This window comes from Ascidiella aspersa, chromosome 4 (genome assembly GCF_963924565.1).
Source record: "Ascidiella aspersa chromosome 4, kaAscAspe10.2, whole genome shotgun sequence".
NCBI classification, from domain to species: Eukaryota; Metazoa; Chordata; class Ascidiacea; order Phlebobranchia; family Ascidiidae; genus Ascidiella; species Ascidiella aspersa.
Genome location: NC_139450.1, coordinates 8,721,047 through 8,744,423, shown reverse-complemented (window position 1 = coordinate 8,744,423; position 23,377 = coordinate 8,721,047). Strand labels below are relative to the sequence as shown.

The 23,377-nt window shown below is 36.5% G+C and overlaps 2 protein-coding genes across 2 annotated transcripts; one reads left to right on the top strand and one right to left on the bottom strand.

Moving 5' to 3' along the window:
* The first annotated feature begins 554 nt into the window (after window positions 1-554).
* Window positions 555-20,411, top strand: LOC146147005 (putative E3 ubiquitin-protein ligase HECTD2). The gene is made up of 19 exons (XM_083386902.1): window positions 555-772; window positions 1,118-1,214; window positions 1,671-1,939; window positions 2,357-2,508; window positions 4,915-5,025; window positions 5,613-5,754; window positions 8,455-8,519; window positions 9,250-9,405; window positions 9,927-10,075; window positions 10,809-10,932; window positions 11,705-11,827; window positions 12,607-12,702; window positions 13,616-13,721; window positions 14,269-14,376; window positions 15,217-15,459; window positions 16,047-16,258; window positions 16,623-16,767; window positions 17,156-17,328; window positions 18,450-20,411. The coding sequence occupies exons 1-19, from the start codon at window positions 671-673 to the stop codon at window positions 18,568-18,570; spliced, it is 2,694 nt and encodes an 897-aa protein (XP_083243028.1). The 5' UTR covers window positions 555-670; the 3' UTR covers window positions 18,571-20,411.
* An 864-nt stretch (window positions 20,412-21,275) lies between these two features.
* LOC146147004 (proteasome subunit beta type-4-like) lies at window positions 21,276-22,255 on the bottom strand. Its single transcript, XM_083387139.1, has one exon. The coding sequence runs from the start codon at window positions 22,167-22,169 to the stop codon at window positions 21,396-21,398; it is 774 nt and encodes a 257-aa protein (XP_083243265.1). The 5' UTR covers window positions 22,170-22,255; the 3' UTR covers window positions 21,276-21,395.
* Between the last annotated feature and the right edge of the window lie 1,122 nt (window positions 22,256-23,377).

The following is a 23,377-nucleotide window of genomic DNA, read 5'->3' as shown; positions in this document are numbered from 1 at the left end:
CATTTCCTGGCAATTTCCCTTCCCAGTCGACAAGCAAGGGCGTATGTTACTGAATATCGCTGACAGACGGTAGCTTTTGTGCTGCCGAAACGCAAACAAAGTCGGCCTTCCGAATTTCGTAGCGGCCTTCCCTTCTTCTTTCGCCAGTCGTACGAGCGGCGGCCCCTTCTATTTATAATTGCGACGTCGATTCGACTGTTAGGTACTTCCATAAAAGCCGCCGACGCATTGCTACCACGTAGCAGCTTTGTGTTTTTGTTGTTGTACGTGTCTGTAGCTAATGTTATGATTTTGCGCATTTCTTTGCGCCTGTGAAAAAGCGTGAGTTTCTTTACGTCTGTGAAAAAGCGTGATGCAGATTTCTGTCGAGTTTTTACATTGCTAACCTTAGCGGAGTTGTCCAGCAAATAAACTTTACATGTGTATAAATTTGCAAGTGCGGCACTGGTCTAGTTACAGATGTCAAATTTAAAATTGCAAGAAAGGAATAAATATATTTTCCCAGTGTTTTAATGATGTTGAATTTATTTGTCAATAGGCTGTGATGTAAATAAACCATGCCGTATTTAAAATAGAGCGTCCACTGTGGTGTAACATCTTTGAATGGTGCCATAAATTTGTTGTTTAATAAACTATGGAGCGGCAGACTCCACAGTAAAACCCAGAAGATATGCAATCAAATCAAACAAACCAAATGGCATCAGCGCATTTGGAGAAGCTGGTGAATTTGGATGCCAGGCCTGGAAGATTACCACCCATTAAGTTTGACCAAGTCAGTATTTACAGCTGTAGTTTCTTATTTAGTTTGATACTCTGGTATATAATATTGATTTGATAGTACACTTAATTAATAGCTAATTTTGTCACCACACAGTGTCCTGTTTTATTTTAGTAAATTCTTTTTTATTTAAACCTTTACAATTAAATTAAAATTCGTTTTATATGTTATTTTTTATGCTGAAAAACAATTGATACCCTTAATTTAGCAACAAAGCTTTTTAAGGTCATTAAAAAAATGTATTTACTTCATTGTAATGCAGAACAATCATAAAAAAGTATATATACCCTATGTCATTGAATGTGACACATGCCTATTTATTGTAATACTTTTTTTTAGACAAGCAGATCACCGACCCCACCAACACTGACAAAGAGAGGAAAAAATAATGAATTAAATTCATCTATCTCTGCTTCTGGTGAATGCAGCTCTACATGTGAGTTATATTCTGTTTACATATTTTACATCAGTGGTTCCTAGCCTACACACCACTATTCGTATGCTAGCTTTTAGGTTATATGTAAAGTTTATAGAAGTTATGCAAGTATAATATTATTTGGCTGCCATAAGATATATTCTCTTTTGGCCTCATGAAAAATTATCTTAAAATCTAAAACAAGTTATTTAGCTTTGTAGCTTTAATCAACCTAAAAATGTTAAGCAAAATAGTTCTTCGTGAAACCAGAAGGTATGCTACTAGATTGAAAAACACACAAGGTGTATGACCAGAAAAGTTTGGGAAACTATATATTAGGAAGAGCTATTGTCAAATAAATTATATATTTATTTAAACATATCATAAATTGTGTAAAAGTTAAAATAAATATTTTTATTTTGTAATTTGTCAAACTACTCTTTTCTATGTAATTAGCTGTTGTTGAAAATGTTCCAGGTAACTTACCATCACTTCCAAGCACCGACGTTAAGTCTTCGAAAGACTGCTTAGGAGTGGACAGCACAACAGTCAAAATTGCTTCCTGCAAAATCCGAGACGCTTCCTCGCCATTTCTGAGTGAGGCGGACGCAATGCAGAGTCCCGCTAACCCTGACATGTTCAACGGAGTGATTCCCCCGCCCACACCCCCAAATGTTGCAGCCCTAGAGGGTGAACGCTCTCGGTTGAAAAGGCCCCAGCAAATGGCCACCACTGTTTCTGCCCGGGTAAGTCATTCGTATAAAGGTTTTTAATGGTAAAGAATTGGATAATGTTATGATCAAAGGTTAAGATGCTTTTACAAAACTACTTTTTCCGAATTTGTAGAAATTCCATACATGAAAATAGTAAAAAAAATATTTTTTGAAATTAATGCAGATAAATTTGCCTTGTTTTACAAAAAATTAGTTTTTAGTGAATTTTTCTGACAAAGAATCTTAGCAATTAATACTTTCCTTTTTATATAGGTAATGGTTTTACAGCTTTTCCTAAATTCTAGCATTAACATATTGATAAATGTTTGTATCTTCATGGTCCCAAATTTTTCTGATTTTGTATCAATCAACTCCCTCCCCTTCTACAATATGTATCAAACCTTATTTTTAAAAATGCAATTTCCTAAAATAGTGCCTCAAATCTTGTAGCTTTCGACACATGAGAAAGAACAAGGCAGCAGCGGCGGTAGCAAGTCTGGACGCTCGGCCAGTTCGAAAAGTACTCGAGAATCCAGACAGCACTCTCAACATTCCCCATCTCAATCGCGCTCTGTGATCGTGTGGCCCTTCAAACAGTTCAGGTACAATATTTTTTTCCAAGAGGCTAGATTGTTGCCTTTACCAGATGATCGTTGCGGCCTAAATCGCTGTGATTGAAAGGTTGAATGTGTTTTTTTGCTGTAGCCACTTCGGTTTTTAAGACTTCCTATAACTTAAAATATTGTTTCTCAACCTTTTTTCATGGTAACCCTAATACTAAACTGAAGTTTAATGATGAAACTTTGGCAACCTAAGTTTAATGACGAAACTTTGGCGATTAAATTTAAATATTGAGTCATAACTTTGTACTGCTGCTCCAGTAATTTTTCTAATTTTTGAGAAGTCTTGCTCATCAATAATCTCAATCAAACTAACTGTGTTAACTAAGTGGGCTACTTAAGCAAATAAAACGGCAAACAAGCTTTGGGTTGTGACCCATGATTTGAGAAACATTGTCTTGGAACAAAAAAAAAAAAAAATTGTATCACTTACGTCTTGCAATTTTCATACATACTACTATACTAGCATGTTAAACTATACCCAAAACATATTAATTGTTTATACAATTGCACATATGCCTTACAAAAAAGTAAACTTGGGTAAATTGATTTTTAAACATACAAGCAATTATGTCATTGACCTCAATTGTGTAGCAAGTTGCTCAAGGTCATTGTACACAATTAATTTGTTGGTCATCTCATTTCTTTTTCACTGTCATTATGTAGCACACTGGCAAATTAATTGCTCAAATTACTAGAGAGGCATGTTAATGGAAAACTTCATACTCAGTGTAGTACTGTACATAAACATTGGAGAGAAGCTGTTTACTCCAATGTATTTTTCTTATTTTAAATGTTAAATTAGTTGTGGGTATTTTAAACAGCTTTTATGTAATATTTTTAAATTGTCCATGAGCACCAACTATGTATTTCACTCATTAATTCTAATGTACATTACTTTCAAGCAGTGCTGAGTATACACTGAATTCGAATTTTTTGATTAACACTCGTGTTAACGTCAAACCAAGTTTAGTTGACGTTTTCATGTGTATGATGCACACAATTACGTTTCAAGAATTTAATTTTAGCTTGAAAAACGCAAAATACGTTTTTCGTTTAGAACTTGTAGTGGCCTTTAAATGAAACCTCATTGTAACCAATATATTGCGCCAACAACTATCGGAAATTTGCTCTGTTTAGTCTAAAGCCTTTCTGGGATACCACTACTGGTTTTAATTAGTTCCGTCAATATACGATTTGTGTTGATTAGCGGCTTGTCATTAGGAGATAATAACGTACGATTGCTTTCATTAATAGACAAATTGTTGTAACTCCCGATACATTAAGACTCAAAAGACGGACTCTCCTTCTAATTTTGTGCTTATAATTTCAATTGCAAGGCTTTTTAACGAACCACCACACTTTGCTTGGTAAAAATTCATTTTTGTACAGGTTTGTCACGAAGTCTTTGAATTGATTTACGTTTGGTAGAGTCTTTGAAAAAACGTAAGCATTTCCAAAAGCCTTTGAATAGCTGTCCAGCTTAAAGAATTTGTTTGAACTATTTTAATTGGTTGTCCATGGCATTTACATTGTGTTGTTTTCGACACAAATTTTCTTTGAAAAGTCGGCGCTTAGATTTCCCAGAAGTAGGACGGCATTGCTATTCGCTCCCTTAATATTACGACTGAGTCACCAAACAGTGGGCCTCTACCACCTTTAGTCGATTCAAACTGACAGTTCGAAACAATGAACGTCGCAACTTTTCCCATAAATATCGCGCATCATCGGAGGATGTTTTGACTCTAAACCAGGGATTTTCAAACTATGTTCCTCGCGAAATTATCAAGTCTGCTGCGAAACCTTCGGTCATGGCCGTGGAGTCGGTTAAAAAAATGAGTCTGATTCCCGAGACCGACTCCGGCCGAAAAATAAACCCGAGTCCCACTCCCGAGACTCTACACTACAGCATGATTTTACCCATTTACGTGACTTAATTAAGCGGAATATACAGCAATCCACTCACAGTGTTGTTATATAACTCACCCACCCACAATATGCGTACAGTTTGAAAATATTCTACTGTATGTTATTCCAGCATATGCTATTCCACCTTTACAATTTACAGTTTCCGGCCTTAGCGGTTTTAAAATTTGGCACTGAGCACGTCGGACTCGGGATTTGGGTAGTCTTACAGCCCTGCTTTCTGTAAAAATAGAAATAACCAATAACTATGTAGGAAAGCATGCGAGACTTAAGTACGCAAAAAAGTGAAATAACCTAGAATATTATCATTTACTGACTATTGTTGGGTGATGACTAAGTTGTGATTTTACTGTTTTGTAAAAAAGTTTTTGTTTTTTTGTTTATTTAGTATGCCAATGCCATAAAGGTAAAAATATTAGAAAAACCATTGCTCTTAATGTATTGACGTACATTTTCTTTCAGATCTGAAGTTGAAAAATGGAAGAGAAGCAAGAAGACTTACAAGCTTCAGGAGTTTTACAGAAGCGCCTTCGATTCTTTTAAGTCGGTCAATGAAACCTTTAAAAAGCAAAGGTTCGACATAGAAGACTAGGAAGCACTTTTTAAATGAAAAACAACCGACCAATTAATCCGAGAAGCTAATGAAAAATTTTAATTAGTAGTCAAATATTTTTTTATTTATTAGCTAACAGTATAACAAAAATGATATCTAGCAAGGTTTTTTTAATTAAAATTGTGACTGAAAACAACGAACTTAGTAAATCGTGAAGCGTTTTAAACATCCAATTAGCAACAACCGAAAAACTATTTTTTTTAAGCGAATTACAAATTTTAAAGTTCAAATATTTTTTTTAACCAAACATTAGAGAAAAATGACATCTGGAAACGTTTTAAATTGAAAAAAATACGACTAAAAACAAGCAAACTATTAATTTAAAAAGCGTTTATAACTTCCGAACAAAAAAGTAATAAATTATTTTATAACCTAGCATTTAAATAATCCTACAACTTTTTTAGGCGAATGTCAAGCTTTGGGTATATACCTTTTTATACTGCATTTGTGACACGTACATTACAAAGTAAACGGCAAATAATTATATTTTTCATAGGAAAATTAATAATATTAGACCCAGTAATGAAATATTCATTTGTGCTTCTAGGTTGTTGGGAAACAGCACCGTACAGCAAAGATCGACTACAAATTACGCCTCTAGCTCTTCAACAAACATATTTGAAGGCAGCCAAGACCCCGCCCTTCAGCAGAAATACGTCGGGTGTGTGTTTGAAACCCTTCTTCAGTTGGTAAGTCATCAATAGGTTTTATTTATATATTTTTGGATAAAAAACTATTGACCAAACTGATGGGTGTTGTTTATATTTTCGGCAAGCTAATTTGGGTAAATTTCGATGGAACTTTTTTTTAACTTGTGAATTTACTGTTTCTCCTGTTATTGAAAAAAAATACTTACAAAATAAAAAAAATAAACATTTGTCTTATACCTGCATAAAAAGTTTTTTTTTCCTTTTTATAAAGGCTTCTTCAAATTTCATAAATTCGAAAAAAACATGAAAAAATAATTCACGAAAGTTAAAAAAATAATTCACATGGGCATTTCGTTTTTTTTTTCGTTTTATCTTTAGCTATTATCAGTGAGAAAAAACAACGCATATTTGCTGCGTTTTACACGATTGGCTTGGAACTTAAACGTATCAATAGGGTCAAGTGTTTTGACATATTAATTGCGATTGTGACTTTTAGCGTTTAAAGTGAGTAAAGTGGGTTTTGAGTTTCTAAAAAATCTGGGCGCGTTCTGCTGATTCCTAATAGTCCGAATTCGACTTTTTTCGGCTGTTTTTCGTCAGGCTTTTAGCATAACTGTAATGTTTTAGTTTTCCTTAAAAAAAATTCTCGTCGCCGCAACCTAAAATCTTCGGGGTCGGATTTAGTTTGGTCACGGATGCTTAACTTCGATGGGTGTGTAGCTTCCCAAGTCGTCATTTAAGGAAACGAGGTTTTATGAGTCGTACCAAAGACGCATTTCCGCTAAATTTGTCAAGTTTGAGTGTAAGTGTTGAATAAAATCCGGTACTTTTGTGATTTCGAAATTTGGTTAGACTAAAGACTTGTCGCCATCTCACCACACCTCAAGTTCACGCGACTTAACAAGTTCAGCACCCAAAAAACCCTCGTTAGACAAGCGCCACTGTAGCGGCTTCAACGCTGGACTTTCCGCTTTTCTCTTAATAGGATTAAAGCCCTAAAGACCTCTGCCTATTGCTCTCGCCCCAGTACTTGTGTCGGCGCAACGCGCGCTCTCCAATTGTTACAAGTCCCATTGTTTCCGCCCGTCTAGGGCCCTTGTCCGTTCGAGTGAGCTGCCGTTCACTTTTCTCACAAATTTTTATTATCGTCGTTTCGCCCTCCGCGCCCTGTTCTACACACAAGATCTCGGGGCGGAAGAGGGGCTGTATTGTGGGGGAGGGGTAGTGTTACGACACAATGCCAGGGAGTGTTGTGTTTTCTCGGCGAATACGTGTCGCGCCGATTCAGTTTCCCGCCCGCTACAAGCGTCGGCGTCGCTTTAATGATTTTTCTTGTCGCCTCTGCCACAACTTGCTGATGCCGATTGTTCTGTGGTTAATTTTAGAACACAGCTAACATCCTCCTCACACCTAATGAGTTCTACTTATGGATGTCCGATAATATCGGTTCGTAGCCGATACCCGATGCCAAGTGATAGTATCGGTAGTCGTGCGATACTAGGGTAATATCGGCCTCGATCCGCAACCAAACTGAAATGGGTATTTCAGCCAAGATTTGCGATCCAACGCTCTGATTTCCTTCTTGAAAGCTAGATTTCAAAAAATCAAAGAAGTAAAAAATTCAAAGAAAGTAAAAAAAAAAAAAGTTAACCGGAGGTAACTAACACTTTTAAGCTAAAGGAAATTTTGGTGTTATACCCCGGAAAAAATTAACATCAAATGCTATCTATGTTGCTTGTTTGAGCTTAGTAATCACAATGCAATCGGCATCGATTCGGATCGCAATATGTTTTATCCAAGTATTGGTATGGGAATAACATGTCAAGTATCGAACATCCCTAGTTGTTGTGATAAGTAGGGGTGTCCAAAACTTTTTGTATTTTGCTCCAAGACCGATACCCGATATATTTGGCGAAGAAAAAATGACAGCCGCCCAACCCGATAACAAGTGTCATTACTGGCATAATCAGTGATGATATCAAAACTGCGCAGTTGTTGTGTTTTCATTAATCAAACAAAAACAGCTCCTCTGGCAATTATATTCCTTCTCCAAACAATTATGCTATGTTTCATGTCTTTCAATCGCTTCAGCCTTTCCCAATTAAAAAACATAGTTTTTAAGAAATAAAACGCTGCGCTTGATCGCAAAGCATGGATAAAATGCACAAATCAATTTAGCCCTAGTATCAAACGACCACCGAGGACCGATACTACCATTTGATATGGGGTATCAGTTCCAATCGATTATTATCAGACATCCTTTTTGACCGGTCGTGAAAATATTGAAGAAAAATGGTATTGGACATGATTTTTCGACATGGTCCGGTGACAAAATATTGAACTAATATTTTGATGTAAAAAAATAATAATACTTTATATAAACTGTTGTCACCAAGCATAATATTAATCAAAAAACAGCTCCCATGATAATTGTATTTTTCTTTAACGTTTCGGCGACCCATTCAAGTCGCCTTCGTCTGGGTGAATGACGTTGACAAAATATTAACAAAAGGGGCTGAATTTTTATAACTGAAAATACTCCGCCTGTCAACTTCCGCAAAAGCTGTCACTCACTTCACTTTTTCCCCTTTTTCGCCCTTTCGCATTCCCCCTGGATTCTGGAGTGTTGTTATTGCGCAGATACATCCCGTGTTTGTTGTAATTCCAGCCCACGTCGATCCCAATGGGCCTCGTTTTTTTAACACGCCCGGACGACCGTGTTTCTTTTGTGTTTGACAGAGCCAGGAAATTCAGAAACTGGTACTGAAGGGAATTATCAATTGTTTGCTGAACGAATGGAAGAGGTTAGTCCTTTAAGGCCCGACTGCACCCGGGCAAATGACAGGGCCCGAAAACAAATACGACGTGTAAATTACACAGCGAGATCGCGTGTTTTTCAAGTGCCTTGTTTATTTGCTTTGCAATTATTTGCCGCTAGAAAGCGTAGTGTTTAATATTTGCGAATATATTTGCGAATATATTTGCACCTAACCTTGCTGCAATTGAAGCCGAACGCTGCATTGACAAAACGAAAGCTGCATTTGACAAAACTCGCATTACAATTTTTAAGATTTCACATCAGTTTTCAATAAACTGTCTCGCTTGATTTTAAGCCAACAGGAAATTAAATTGCACAACCTTATTTCAATTTGTAAATTTTTTGTTGCCCTTTGGATGCTAAGCCTCTTACACCAAAAAAAAATTTGAACCCTAAAATGATTTGCTTTGTTAAAAAAAGATTTAAAAAAAATTATGTTGCTCTAAATAATATTTTTCTTAATTGTTTTGCAATTACTAATAAAATTTGTGCGATTTTTATCTGTTAAAAACAGTTACTTTCATGTGCAAATTCCCTAATTGCTTAAAAAGGAATAAACATTGCGTTGAATCGCAAAAAAGCTTAAAATTCACTAATTATTTAGTAAACCACACACAATTCTAATGTTATATATTTTTACAAAATAACCCGACGTTAAATTAAAAAAAATCCGTTAAAATTGAAAAAAAAAGTTAAATGTTTACTTTATATTTCAGCGAAAAGACGGAGAGCGACCTCCGCGCGTACTTTATTCTCATCCAAAACCCGTTGTTCGCCAAACTGGAGACTTACGTTGTGTACGCCCATTTGCTTCGGCAAATCGCAACCCTGAATGAAAGCGATCAGCAAATACTCACTTGCTGGTTTCGAAGGTGAGTGTGACGTTGACTTGCGGATTCATTAACGAATAAATTTCGATTTCATTAAATCGATTTAACAATAATTACTTTTTTTAATCGATTTTGTTTTTAATTCCAACAGTTTTGATAGCACCTTTACTATGGCGAAAAGACGGCGATTGTTATAGAAAAATAAGAGTTCAATTTTTTTTTAGGAAAAATGTTTCAAAGTTAATGAAATTTTTTTGGGGCAATAATGATAAAATCCATTTAATGCAATTTTAATGATTGCTGTAGTGTAGCATTTTATTTTTTATATTCTGATACAATGTTTTTCTAAGTAAAAATTAATAGCTCAGAAAACAGGTAGTGATTTGTCTCATGTATGTTTTATTTAACTGTCCCTGGACCAATTAATTTTTATGTGCTTTCACGTGTTCTTTACGCCTCAGTTAAAACTCCAAACTTATCTGCAAAAATTACAACGCCATAGGTTTCGTATTTCCAAAGTTTTAAGCCCCTGAAGGCCAACAGGAATCTCAATTTCTCTTCAGGCTCTCGACTCCTCGCTTCCGCCCCCTAGTGGAGAGACTGCACCAGTTCGTCACGCTTCGATTATTTCCCGGCCAGTCGGATGACCTTCCGCCAATGTCAAACTGCGGCTGGTGGATTCCTTCCGCAATTAAAGTTCTTTCCATGCTCAGTGAGTAGTCCTTTATTTCTACTTGCTTTGAATTTTAATTAAAAAACATTTTGAGACATGATATACGGTTTGATTACAATAAAAGTAAAAATGAATTGAAATTAGCAAAATCGTAGGAATTACGCCGTTTTTTAATAACATTTCTCTAATGTTAGTTTCAATAGAGACGAAATATTCGAAAGGTTTAATTGTAAGCAAATGTATTTAACAAAAATTGTGTACGCACATTCCCTTTTTAACTTTAATAATGGCTTATAAAATTCGTACAAAATAATGAAGTGTAGAAAATTATACCTGGTTTTAAAAACAGGCCTTGTTGCACTTTCTTATTGAGCAAATTCAAAATTTAAAACCCAAGTGTACTATTTAGCTTTTTATTTCTCATACTTCATTGTACAGTTTAGGAATAAATTTTAATAATTTGGCTTTTCGATTTCCAGAGACTACAAACGACCTTTTTATCCTCTGCATAATTTCGTATTCTTGTGTAAAAAATAAAGTCCAACCGTGTTTTGTAGAATGGGACATTTATTAGATTATCATATTTTTTACGTTTACAAAAATTGTTAAAGTTATCTGTCATTCAATTAGGCGCAAAATTGACTTTTTTTAATCGTCAATCATTCTTCCAATTTCAGTAAACTTTGAAGAAAAACGTCGCACTGTTTCAAGTAACTTACAAAATAACCTTGAATTTAAAACAGCCAAAAATTTACACTCTTACAATCTTCAGATAACGCCAATAACCTGGTCAAGCCGCGTCTCATTTCCTACCGCGAGTTTTACAACCAGACCCTTGACCATATTGACGTCATGGCCGAGTTTCGACAGTGGGAAAACCCCGCCTCACACTCTGGGTTAGTGTCTTTTTATTTATTTTTTATTCCATGTTTTTCACTTTTTTTCTTTTTTCTGCAACGTTTTCCCAAGGCGAATTGACAAAAGCTGAACCTTTTTTTTCTTACATTTTTTTAATTTCAAATTTTGGTCGCGAATTGATATTGAATTAGGACGTTAAAAATAGTAAACACATATTTTTACCTAAAATTTGTTAAACGTTTGTGGTGCCTGCAATTAAAAGTGGAAAACATAAGATGCTTTAAGATGAATTAAATTTATATGTTTAATATGGAAAAAAAATATAAATTTAAACAAAAAAGTGTTTAATAACCATAAAATAAGCCAAAACGGTATTAATCCTTACAGCTTTCTCTCTAGTGCAGTGTTTCTCAACCCTTTTTCGCGCCCACCCGATGTCTAAAGCGCAAGTAAAACGGCGAAACTTTGGCGGCACCATTTTCTTTCTTGAACTTTTTGTAATGGAACAAAACACAATAAATTAATATGAATCACGGCGGAGTTAATTATTATGAGCCATGGCTTCGTATTGCGTCCGAAACGTCCTCAAGTTTTGTTGAAATCTTGCTCAGAAACAATCTCAATAAATCTAACCATTTAAAACTACTGCAGTTGACGAAGCAACCAAATCAAACAGCGACCCAATTTTGGGTCGCGACCCACAGGCAGGGAAACACTGCTATAACACATCTCATTGCGCAGATAATCGCGATTAAAGTTGTTTCGCATCTTACACACCCCTACAAGCCAGCCCCTAAATTTTTCTTCCAGCTTCACTTTCTGCCACTTCCCGTTCGTGCTGAGTCTGGTTGCAAAGTTGCGGATTCTGAAGCACGACCAGGAACGCCAGATGGTCAGGACGGCGAGGGACGAACTCGTGCAGTCAATAAGAAGGTAACAACCAGTGTGCTAACAAGTCACTTTGGAATGACTTGAGTTCCAGTCAAGTCATTCGTAAAATATTTCTAGTCCAAGTCAAGTATTTTTCAATAAATCACAAGTCTAGCCCCAGTCAATTCCTAAACAAGTCCTTGTGTAAAAAATTGAACGTTAAACTACTAAAATTGGCAAAGTAGCTCGAATATGAGCAAAAGCCCGACTAAAAAATAACAAAAACGCACGTACAGCCAGAAAATTGTTTATGTGGAAAACCTATATATAACCCAATTTTATAAAAGAAATGGTTAATGAAACCACTTCAGTTTTAACCAAAGTCATTTATCCAAAAGACTTCAGTCAAGTCAAGCAATTTTTCTCGAATGACTTAAGTCAAGTCAATTCATTTGAAAACAGTGACTTATGTCAAGTCATTTGTACAAACCAAACCCCTAAAATCTTGTTGACATGTTATATAGTGGAATTTTACCATTTCACAACATAACTCTAGATCTCTTGTATTTAACCTACTATGACTAAACAATAATCAGGCATCCATTTTAAACAGGCTTGTCATCGACTATAAATCGTCTCATATATTAGTGTTGCGTCTTTTACCGGAACTTATAGTCGTAGTTTTTTATAACTATAGGTTTGGATTTAAAAAATAAAAAATACCACATCCCCCCCCCCTAAATATTATATATATAAGGTGATAGCCTGATAGTTAAGTTAAACCTGCGCCGAATTCCAAATAAGTGTGAAATAATAAATATTGCATGAAAACTTGTTGCCAGACGTCCGACCCGCGTTCCGAACGTGAACCAGCTTTTCTTCAACATTACTGTGAGACGACAGCATTTGCTTCAAGACTCACTAGACCAAATATACAGGTCTGTTGTGTTCACATTACAAAATTGCCAAGTGCTCTTAAACTAGCAGATATTCCCACTTTTTTTTACATCACACGTCTGTGTATTGTGTGACAAAGCAGCATACATAGTGAAGAATACGAGTAAAAAATGCCCACATTTCAAACATTCATTGTTCTTATAGTTACACAATATGCACGGATCTGTTATAGCATGATAATGAATCTCACAGCCAAAATGTCAGGTAAATCGACATCTATGATCAAAAACTCAGAATGATAAGAATTTTTTTTCACCCTTTTTATTGGATATCTTTTAGTCACATTAACTGATGATTATAGAAGTACGTATCGAAACGTCTATATCAAGATGATGTCGATTTACTCGGCTTTGAGATTGATTATCATCATACATTGTTCTATCCATAAAAAAAGTTTACACAGTGTCACCTATTTCTTTATGAGACCAGTATTTTTTCTACGTCTTATAACACCCTTATACCCAATGCTTTGAGGTTTATTACAAGCCACTGTGAAGAAATTGCGTACGTATGTTGATATTATCTTAAGGTTCATTCAAATTGTTTTGTTTATATGGGTCATGGTGCTACCTAATTCGTTACGTGCTTTGATGTTTCAAAACCTATAATATAAGCTCCAACCTTTACGCTCCAATTACCATCGCTATTCAAACAATTTTTTAGTGATGCTCGTCTCCATGAATGACGACATAATTGCCTTGAAATTTCGTGTCCTATTAATTCTCTTGTGAGCCAAATTACACGTTCTACCCCAACGCGTGCCATCATAACACGAAAACACCTTTCACATACATCGTTAATATTTCATGGGAGCGTTATACAGCATAGAGCGTTTCATCAAAAGCCTCCATGGCATTGAAATTTATAGTCACCGATAAATTATTAAACGCTCAGCAATCGAAAGCAACTGAAGAAGAAGCTCCGGGTCGAATTTGTCGGCGAACCTGGCTACGACATGGGCGGTTTGACCAAGGAATGGTTTCTCCTTCTCTTGCGAAAGGTAAGCATCAAAACCGTTGACACGTGATTATCTGTTATTGCGCAGAATGGAGCGCGCACTTTTTCAGTTTAAGAAATTCGTAACCCTTGTTTTTCCAGGATATTCCCAATGTTTTTACTTTGTAATTGATGATAAAATTCTACATTTTACTTAAATTTAGAATTTGGCTTCATGTTGGACTTTGAATCAGCTAGCTGTTTTTTTTTCTTCAGTGTTTAAGGCCTTGTTAAAATAACAGAAATGAACGACTCACAAATACATTGTGTCGTTTTTTCTGTGAGATTTTTTCACCTAAAAATATAACCTAATGTGAAATGCATATCTAAAAAAATCTAAAATCCATTACCATTTGCACAGCCTTTATATTCGCTCGATTCATTTATTCATAAAAATTATTTCACCTTTATAAAATATATGCTTAATTACCATTAACACTTTATTATAAAAGTTATTCCTAATTTGTTTTGCTGGAGCATTATTTTGACCAGAGTTCTGTCCAATAATGTTCTTGGTTATTTTAAACCTGATTTAAATTTCCCTGTTTCAGGTGTTAAGTCCCGAGTACAACACGTTCGTGTACAACGATCGATCCAGGTGCTACTGGTTTGCCGACAACGCCAGCGAAAATTCGTCCGATCTGTTTCTTGTCGGAGTCGTATCCTTTTGCATTCCACGGTGTTTAGGGTGGACTTTTCGTAATCTGTGCATGGTCGAATAAGGAGAGGTTGCTGCACCATATATTAAACCGGGTTTTGTTTTAAATTACGCTAATATGGTTGAAAAGAATCGATCTGTTTGACACAATAAAATAACTTTTATAACCTCTTACTGGGCCTAGAAGTATAAAATAAAAGGTACAATAAATATGTAACGAGTATTTTATAACATTTGGAATGCGTATAAAGAATTGAGTCTATAGCATATAAAAGTGGTCTGCAAAATACAAATTAAGCAAGTAAACAATATGACTAGCATATAAAAGGTGGACTATTTAGTGTAAAACATGTAGTAGTTTACAAAAATATGATTGATTTGCTAAAAAACTAAAATGGTACAACAAACTCGTTTCTACAATCCGCTAAAATAGGACAATCTAAAAAAATGGCTAGCATTAAATAAACTTTTTGACTTATATAGAAAACATAATCTTCAACCGAAAATTTAACAATCCAACAAAACAACCCTTCATACCTTAACACCAAAACACTAGAGTTTCACAAAAAAATCACTCCACATATTCAATTAGAAAGTGTTTGTTTTATTTATTTGTATGTCTGATCCTCAAAAGGCATTTTGCATAATTCTTATTCCAAAACTCTAGTTTTACATAAACAACTAGATAATTGTAAAGTCTTTGAATAAAAGCAAAATGCGGCTATTTCTAATCTAATTTGTGAATTGCTTGTGCGCTTAAATATTGTGTCTTTTTAAGTTTGTATTTTTCCCCCTAAACAAGAACTACTAGAAAATTTCCTTAACCAAACCTTGCCAAAAGCTGATGGGCCTTGCTGTGTACAACTGCATAACACTGGACATTCGACTTCCAATGGTCTGCTACAGAAAAATCCTGTCCTCGGTTCCGCGCCCCGGTTCACCCCCGGCCCACGCCGCCGACCAGGGCAGGGGAGTCGGACCGGCTAAGGTCAGGTCGGCCCAGGGCCCCGCGGCGCCGCAACAAGAGGGCTCACCTGTTGGCGTTGTCCCGGTAACGCTGGAAGACTACAGGAGCATTGACCCCGTGAGCATTTGTTTTGCCGTTGTTTTTTTATTTTAAAAAGTATTTTTAGGTAATTTTAAGAGCTGTTGTCGCTTCTCCAGTCTGTAACCACGAAATATGCGCATTTCAAAAGTATAAGAAATTTATTATTTGAAAGTTGTGCACCCAGAGGCAGAATTGCAATTTTGTTCAGTGCTAAACTGCTAAAAGCTGTATACAAGGATTTTAGATAAAAAACTGGTTTAATAAACCATTCGTTGTTATAGGCAATAGATTGTTAATTTTCAAGTTGAATATAAATACACTGGACCAGTCTTAAAATGTTAAATTTCCCAATTTCCACAGTGGTATTGGTTAACTCAGTGGTTCCCAACCGGGGTGCCGCGGCGCCCTGGTATGCCATCACTAACCTGGAAAAAGTACTTCGGGCCGCGACAAAAAAGTTTACTGACCACTGTAGCGGGTGCTCTTCTACTGCTAAAATTTTAGTTCATATTGTTTTTTCCGGTCATTTTTTTCTTTGTTAATACGACGCCGCGACTCCAAAGACAAACCCTTTGTGACCCCCAGGTAGGAAACTTCGATTTTAAGTTGTGATTTTTATCCAGGATATGGTTCACGGCATGGAGGAGCTTCTGGCTTACGAGGGAAACGTGGAAGAAGACTTCGATCTTAACTTCGAAACCTCCCAGAACGATCTGGGATCGATAAAAACTGTCTCCCTGAAGCCTGGAGGTGATCAAATACCAGTCACCAAACACAACAGACACGAATACGTGCAAGCCTTTCTCAACTACAAGCTAAATAAGGCCGTTTACAGGTGAAAACGTAGATTTATATACATCTGTTGAAAATTTGAATATTGTTTTTATCAAATTTCACCAAATTATACAGTAAGTAAAATAGTACGTTTTTTTCTATCATTCAAGAAAAGGCATTATTCGTTTTTTTAAGAGATGTAGTTGTCTCCAGTTGTTGACCTACGTTTTTTAAGTAAATTTACCTTTAAAGGAAAAAAAGTTGCGTTTGAACCCAAATCATGGTTTAAACTTTCACAATAACTTAGTATCACATCAGATCAGTGCCAATAACACAGTAATATCGGGCGAATACCGTACTGCATCTGGTATCGCTTCAATCAGGCAACCCTACGTTATAGTATTACATCCCATTGTGTTATTCAGGCAATTCCTGGCTTTCCACCACGGCTTCTACACAGTGTGTTGTTCCAACGCCCTTTCCTTCCTATGTCCCGAAGAGCTCGAAATACTCGTGTGCGGAAACTCGGGCTTCGACCTTCGTGATCTCAAGAAGTACACAACTTACAAGGTTCGGGCCGACATTTTTTGCGTTTTTTCGCGGTCGAATTCTTCGATTTGCGAAATCTGATAAATTTTTTATTAAAGTTGAGGTATATAATAGATTACGTTGACTTTTTCAGATTACAAAATACTTGTATTTTAAATGTCAGGTTATAAGGCCAAATCGTGCTTTCGCCTTAAAGAGTTAGTCTCATTTATTAACCTACTATTTTTTGTTAAATTTACCTTTCTACAATGACTTATCATTGCTGAAATTGTTATATTACTTGAGTATCGGATCGGCACCTAAACCATCCTAGCATCGGACGAGTACCGATTATACCACTCAGCATCAGATATCCGACCCGACATTATCGGACGTTCCAGCGTTTTTCCAAACATCTTTTTTTGCCCAGGGTTTCGTGGCAAACGATCCGACGATCCTGTACTTCTGGGACGTTCTGCTTTCCCAATCGCGAGAGCTTCAGAAGCAATTCCTTCACTTCTGCACCGGGAGCGACCGCGTGCCGGTAGGTGGCATGCAAGAGCTGAACTTCAAGATCGTGAGGACGCCGACCGCTCAGAATATGTGAGTGCTCGCAAAAGTTAAAATGAAATTGCTCGCACAGGGCACCTAGAACCACCTATACGCATATGCCTAACGTAGGCCTGACAACTCAAATGGCACAAGGACCGCAACCACTCAAAACAAATTTCGCAGAACGCATACTTAAGTTGATAGAACCATTTTACCATGTACACGAAAAATTGCTTTTATTATTATTAAATTGGCAAAACTTTCAGCTTAAAGCAGTGGTTCTTAACCTTTTTTCTTGCTGCACACCTTTCAAATCACCAAACTAATTCTCTCACCCCTTCTAGAATTGCCTTAATGACAAAAGAATTGTAATTTTATTTGCATACCAGTAACTGATAACACAATACCAAAATATGAATTAGTTTTACATTTAATTGAGCAAATAAAAAATTACATTAATACATTTTCTATGTCTGTTTCAGCATCTACACGCCCCTTTGGAACAGTTCTCGCACCCCTTGCGGCACCCCTGGTTAAGAACCCCTGCTTTAAAGGGATACGTTACGCATTATACACATAAATGCGATTCGATTATTGCTCGCATTCATCGGTTTATTTAAGTATGTAACATTGCATAGTACGCATAGCGCGTTTAGGCTGAACACGTTTCAATAAAACAGACAAAAAACGGTTAAAAATTAAAGAAATAGTAATTTGTTTGGTAAAGTTTGCAGAAATATAGTTGGGGGGGATGACTTGTTTGTCCCTCTGGAGTTCACCCTTTTTATGACCAATGTTTTATTAAACAAATTTCTTATATTGTAGCCCACCTACCATAGGCTACTCCGCGTATTTTGGCGTGGCAAAATTCTCCACACGTTAATCCGCTTCATGTTACTGTTTATTAAACTACTGAAATAGTTTAGTCCCTACAGCAATTATGTTTGATCGCGCAATACAACAAACAAGCTAGTCCGCACATATTTAAAATGGAAGCAGTGTAATATACCGGAAAATGTTACTATATCCATTATCGTGTGCCACACAAGGGCCGCATTTGCGCACGTCTGGCCTAATGTTATTAAACGTACTGCAGCGATTTTTTTTCACCCTTGAGTAAAACATAAATTAAGACTTTTTTCTATATGTTAAATATGTACGCCTTGCTTCAGGCTTCCGATGGCTCACACCTGCTTCAACCAGCTCCTACTTCCACCTTACGGCAGCAAACAGCAGCTCGAAAACAAGCTGGTGATCGCAGTAAGCAACGCCGAGGGGTTTGGGCTACAGTAGCACTTCACAGACGAGACCCTAACATCGCATAAGCTGATCCTATACTAAGCAGCCTCCATCATTTGCACGCCGATCGCTAATTACCTAAGACGGTCGAATTTGGGTTTGTAAGCAATTTGGAGTTTTAGGCGTTTCACATAGAACGTTGACGCTACGGTTAGACTTAGTAAGAATATCAAACCCTACAGGAAGTAGGTAACATTTTTAACGTCTCCTGATGTTGAAAATGAGTAAAGAAAAATTTGAAACGTTTAAAATGTTACCTACATCTCTATGGGCTTTGATATTACTATACTACGTCTAACAGAAACCATTATGCTCCTAAACTTATAGGATTTTCTTTAATAGATTTTACGTCTAAAAGTCGCTCGTGCAGCGAAACGCTGAAACACACTTTTCTTTCTGTTTTTTGGATTTCTGTATAAGTCGCTGCCATCATGTCACATGGAATGGTATTTTAAACAATGCGCCCTTATTGCTTTAAAATGTAATTTGCCTTTTAAAAGTAGCAAAAACGCTCAATATACCACTTGGCTCTCTGTTTTAGCTTATAATACAAGACAAGTTTATGTCCTGAGAAAATACTCAAGCGTGGACTCTTGTTCCTGTAACGCCTTTTCACTAGAGGTGCTGACTTGATGCATTGATATTCATCAACCCTTTAATAATGTTAAGTAATTACGGCTTCAAAATTGCTCGTGCTCGACCAAATAAAAAAAAAGCTAAGTTGGTAAACATTATTATAAGCGACCCTTGTTTTCCTTAAATCTGTTAACGTGCTTCTACCGCTATGTTAAGTGCTTTGCTTTAACCATCCACTGCATTTTTAAATCTGTGCTATTTCAAAAATTTTCACCGCACTTTGTATTCCTTGCGATTTTATGAGCAAACTGAACTGTACTAATGCTGAGTTTGTTTACGCACATGATTCATATAAAACGCCACCTCTCTCATCACGGTACTACACTATTTTTTCCTTGTTTTTTTGGTGCTTGCTGTGCTAACTGTGAACGCTTTTGCGCTAGCACAATATTTCATTCCGTTTCACGCGTGCAATATATGTGCCTGTCGTTGTTGTTTCCTGTTTTAACTTTTCGCCGTATATTTTCGGGTTTTTGCCCCAATTCTTGTTGTTTCTTCCTTTACCTATACGGTGCTATTCGACCGCTGACAAAGACACTAATCCTAAACTTTGTGATTAAGGTGCTACAATAATCGTTAACTAGCACAGTGAATGTTGTAGAACTCCCTATTCACAAGGTTTTTAAGTGTTGCTTTACCAATCAGAAAAAAAGTGTAATTACTTTTTCGTTTGACAATTATTGACCAAGGGGCCAGTGTCTATTTATGTAACAAAACCGAAAAGGTAAAACTGATTTTTGTTTTTTCTGCTCAAGTTTTAAAATTTTGCCTCTTTGTATAATGAGGACATGCTTGCACCACGCGCAATCTATCAAGTTTGTCTGGCCAACTTCAATCCAAAATAACAGATTTTTCTTGCCGTACTCAAATAGTTTTCTCATATCAACCTCGCTACATTTGTGATCCAAGTTAAAGCTTTGTAAGAGTTGAAAAACATTCCCCTCATATATGTAACCACTAGGTGTATTTAATAAAAACTCTATTGTATTTTTAGCAGGTGTATCTGAAAGTATTATCTAACATACGTACTTTTTATTGTAAAAAAATGTGATTTGTAATGTCAAGTGTGCTTTTAATTGGCATGCTTGACCCCACCAGCTGGTTTCAAATGTATTGTTTTTTCTGTGTTTTGGGCAATTGATGACGGCTATCAGCATTTCTGTTAGTAGTTTGTAATAAAGTTTGTTGTAGCAAATTGATCTGCAGGTTGTATGTATAACAGTTAAGCTTTAGCAATCCAATTCGCTTCACTGAAGTTTTTGTTACTGCACTTAGGACATTAGCATAAATAAGTTCGAATTTAATTAATATTAGCCATTTCTTTGTACATATAGAGTGGGCCAAAAGTAGGTTTACAGTTATAAAAAGTAGGGTTTAGGTCTAAAAGTAAATTTATTGTTTTGGGGTTCTTCTCAACACCTCCCCAAAAAAGAAATCGATTGGTGTCCGGTCAGGTGAGCGTGGTGACCATTCAATGCTACCTCTTCTTCCAAGCCAACGCTGTGGAATAACTGAAAGCCTAAATTTGGCCCACCCTGTCTATCCAACCACATAAAACTACTGCAAGCAGCAACCCAACCAAATCAAGCAGCGTCCAAATTTTCGGTCAGGGCCAATGGGTTGAGAAAGACTGGGATGAAAAAATCATTAAATTGGTTAGTTGTGTACAACAACAGCACCCAATAACACGCTGACCAGAAAAATAATTTTAATAAGCCTCCTTCTTTATTTTAAGTTTTAAATGTTTTAAACTTTTAATCTTTTAAATGTAAATCTTTAGACGTAACAAATCTAACTACCTTGGCCTTTTTAGAATATTAAATTAAAAAGATAGAATTCTCGCAAATCAAAAAACTTTTTTTAACTTCACCGCACATAGTTGTTGATAAGACTAAACATCCAAATTAAACTCTGCAATGTTTTATGAAGTTCTTAAGTGTTTTTATTAACAATAGAATGTTATTTGTGTAAGTTTAGTTAAGTTGAAAATATAATGATCAACTTTATTTTCCCACCAAAAACTGTGCTATAGCAAGTGAAAAGCTTAAGAAGTTTCAATACAACAGGATTACAGGATATTTAATGAACTTTACTATTCTCAAAACACAACAGTGCAGCAGCAATTCTACCCAGCAGAGAAAAACTGCAAGTCGAAAAAACAACAAGTTTTTATTTTACAACTGTCACTCGAATCCTTTCACTTGATGTGCAACCTCCCAGTTTGGCACTGAGGCTTTCGGCTTCTCAATGGTCACACCTTCCTGGGTGACTACAGCTATTTCATAACGATTGTAGGACCTTGCATCCCTGTAGTACAAGACCTTGAGGCAATTTTCCAACACTTCTTTGGCTCTGTCCATTGACAGTGTATTGTTGCCGTCTTCTAATGCTTTCCGCATCAGGGGTTGAGCGATGTATGCTCCAAAGCCACAGGCCACCGATGGCGCCTCAAATGCAATCCCAATCTTGTCGCAGTGGCTTAGATAAGGCTCTCCATCCTTGTAGCCGGCAACTACTACGTTGTTCCAAAGCGGGTTGAACTTTGATCTGCGGAAGTAAAGGTACCTGGTCACCCATGAGTGGACGTCCTGCGGTGACAATTCGATTCCATCATCCAGGACTTCATCGTCGATCACCATTTGACCGAGTTCTGATTTTATGAACTGAAAGTCGGCATAGTCGCCGGCTGCACTCAGGATTGTTGAATTGTTGACTTTCATAATCCTGGAAATGTTTCGGAAACGAGCCATGGAACCGTACGAGCCAAGGGTGTCGGCCGCGATCATAACACCGCCTTCAAATTTGATTCCAAGGACTGATGTTCCAGTTACAGATGGCTGTTGTGTTCTTTTTCTCTCATCGAGTGACTGACAAATGGTGCGCTCTGAATCCCATTGGCTTGTGTTTAGTATTGGCCTTGGAAAACCAAATTGTTGGGGCCCAGTAACAGATGCCATTTTAAATAAAATTGATATGACTGTAAACTCCCTAATTAAAGTACAATATTTTTAGATTAAAACAAATTACAAACCCAAAAGCCCGATATTACTGTTTTTAAATATTAAAAATAGGTAAATATTTGGTATACATTTTGTCATTAGGAAGTAAATTTATAATACAATATTTGAAGTTTGGCACAGCTTGTTTTGACTATGATGGTCGTTTGTTTTTCATTATACAACACTACCTTACCACTTTTATGATTTTAACCTCTTAACTTGAAGATAGACTGGGGCGCTGGTCTAGAATCCTACCACAACGAACATTATTCGGGTTACGCGTGGGTTAGCGTTTAAGTCTAAGTTAAGCATTATTGTGAAATAATAATACTTGACCCTGTATATTTCAACAGGGTGACATGACCACCATACTATCTTAACTAACTCCACTATATCAAAACCTAACAAACTGTCATTGCATTTTAAAGTGCACACTGTCAAGTCGCTTATAGATTTATTGTATTTTCACATAATTCAGCATAGTTTGCTTTCAAAAAAATAGCTTACAGCGCAGTAAAAACTTGTGTATCCAGTAAGGAGTGCATCGTTGATGGGTAACACTAATTTATGGAATGATGAATGGTCGGAACGCTCACAGTATTAGGCGCCCTTTCACTATTGTACGTAAAAATTAATAAAAAAATTTTTTTTTTCAAATGCCGCATACCACAATGCATATTGTTTGGGTTAGGGTGCGGGTTAGCGTTTGGTTGAGGGTGGGTCAAGTTATTATTAATAATAAACATAATATTACTTGACCTACCCTCACCCAAACGCTAACCCGCACCCTAACCCAAACAATATGCGTTTTGGTATGCGGTATTATTATTTATTTTTTTTTTGCATAACTTTTCACGTACAATAGTGAAAGAGCGCCCAGTATTATTATTAAATATAATAACACTTGACCCACCTTCACCCAAACGCTAACCCCCACCCTAACCCAAATATTGTGCGTTGGTTTAATAATTGTTTTAACGGGGTAACACTTAAATTAGTGAGCGTTCCGACCATTCATCATTACGTAAATTAGTACTACCCTCGTTGACTGGTTTTCAGTAGAATTCGGGGCGCTGGTCTAGAATCCTACCACAGTTCTAAAATCAACGCACAAAATTTGAGTTAGGGTGCGGGTTAGCGTTTGGGTGTGGGTGGGTCAAGTATTA

What these genes read in the sequence shown, in the direction of transcription:
- LOC146147005 (XM_083386902.1), top strand. Translation starts at nt 671, where the DNA reads ATGCAATCAAATCAAACAAACCAAATGGCATCAGCGCATTTGGAGAAG. An exon ending in CACCCATTAAGTTTGACCAA is followed by an intron (nt 773 to 1,117) that starts GTCAGTATTTAC and finishes ACTTTTTTTTAG; the next exon opens with ACAAGCAGATCACCGACCCC. An exon ending in TGGTGAATGCAGCTCTACAT is followed by an intron (nt 1,215 to 1,670) that starts GTGAGTTATATT and finishes AAAATGTTCCAG; the next exon opens with GTAACTTACCATCACTTCCA.
- LOC146147004 (XM_083387139.1), bottom strand. Translation starts at nt 22,169, where the DNA reads ATGGCATCTGTTACTGGGCCCCAACAATTTGGTTTTCCAAGGCCAATA.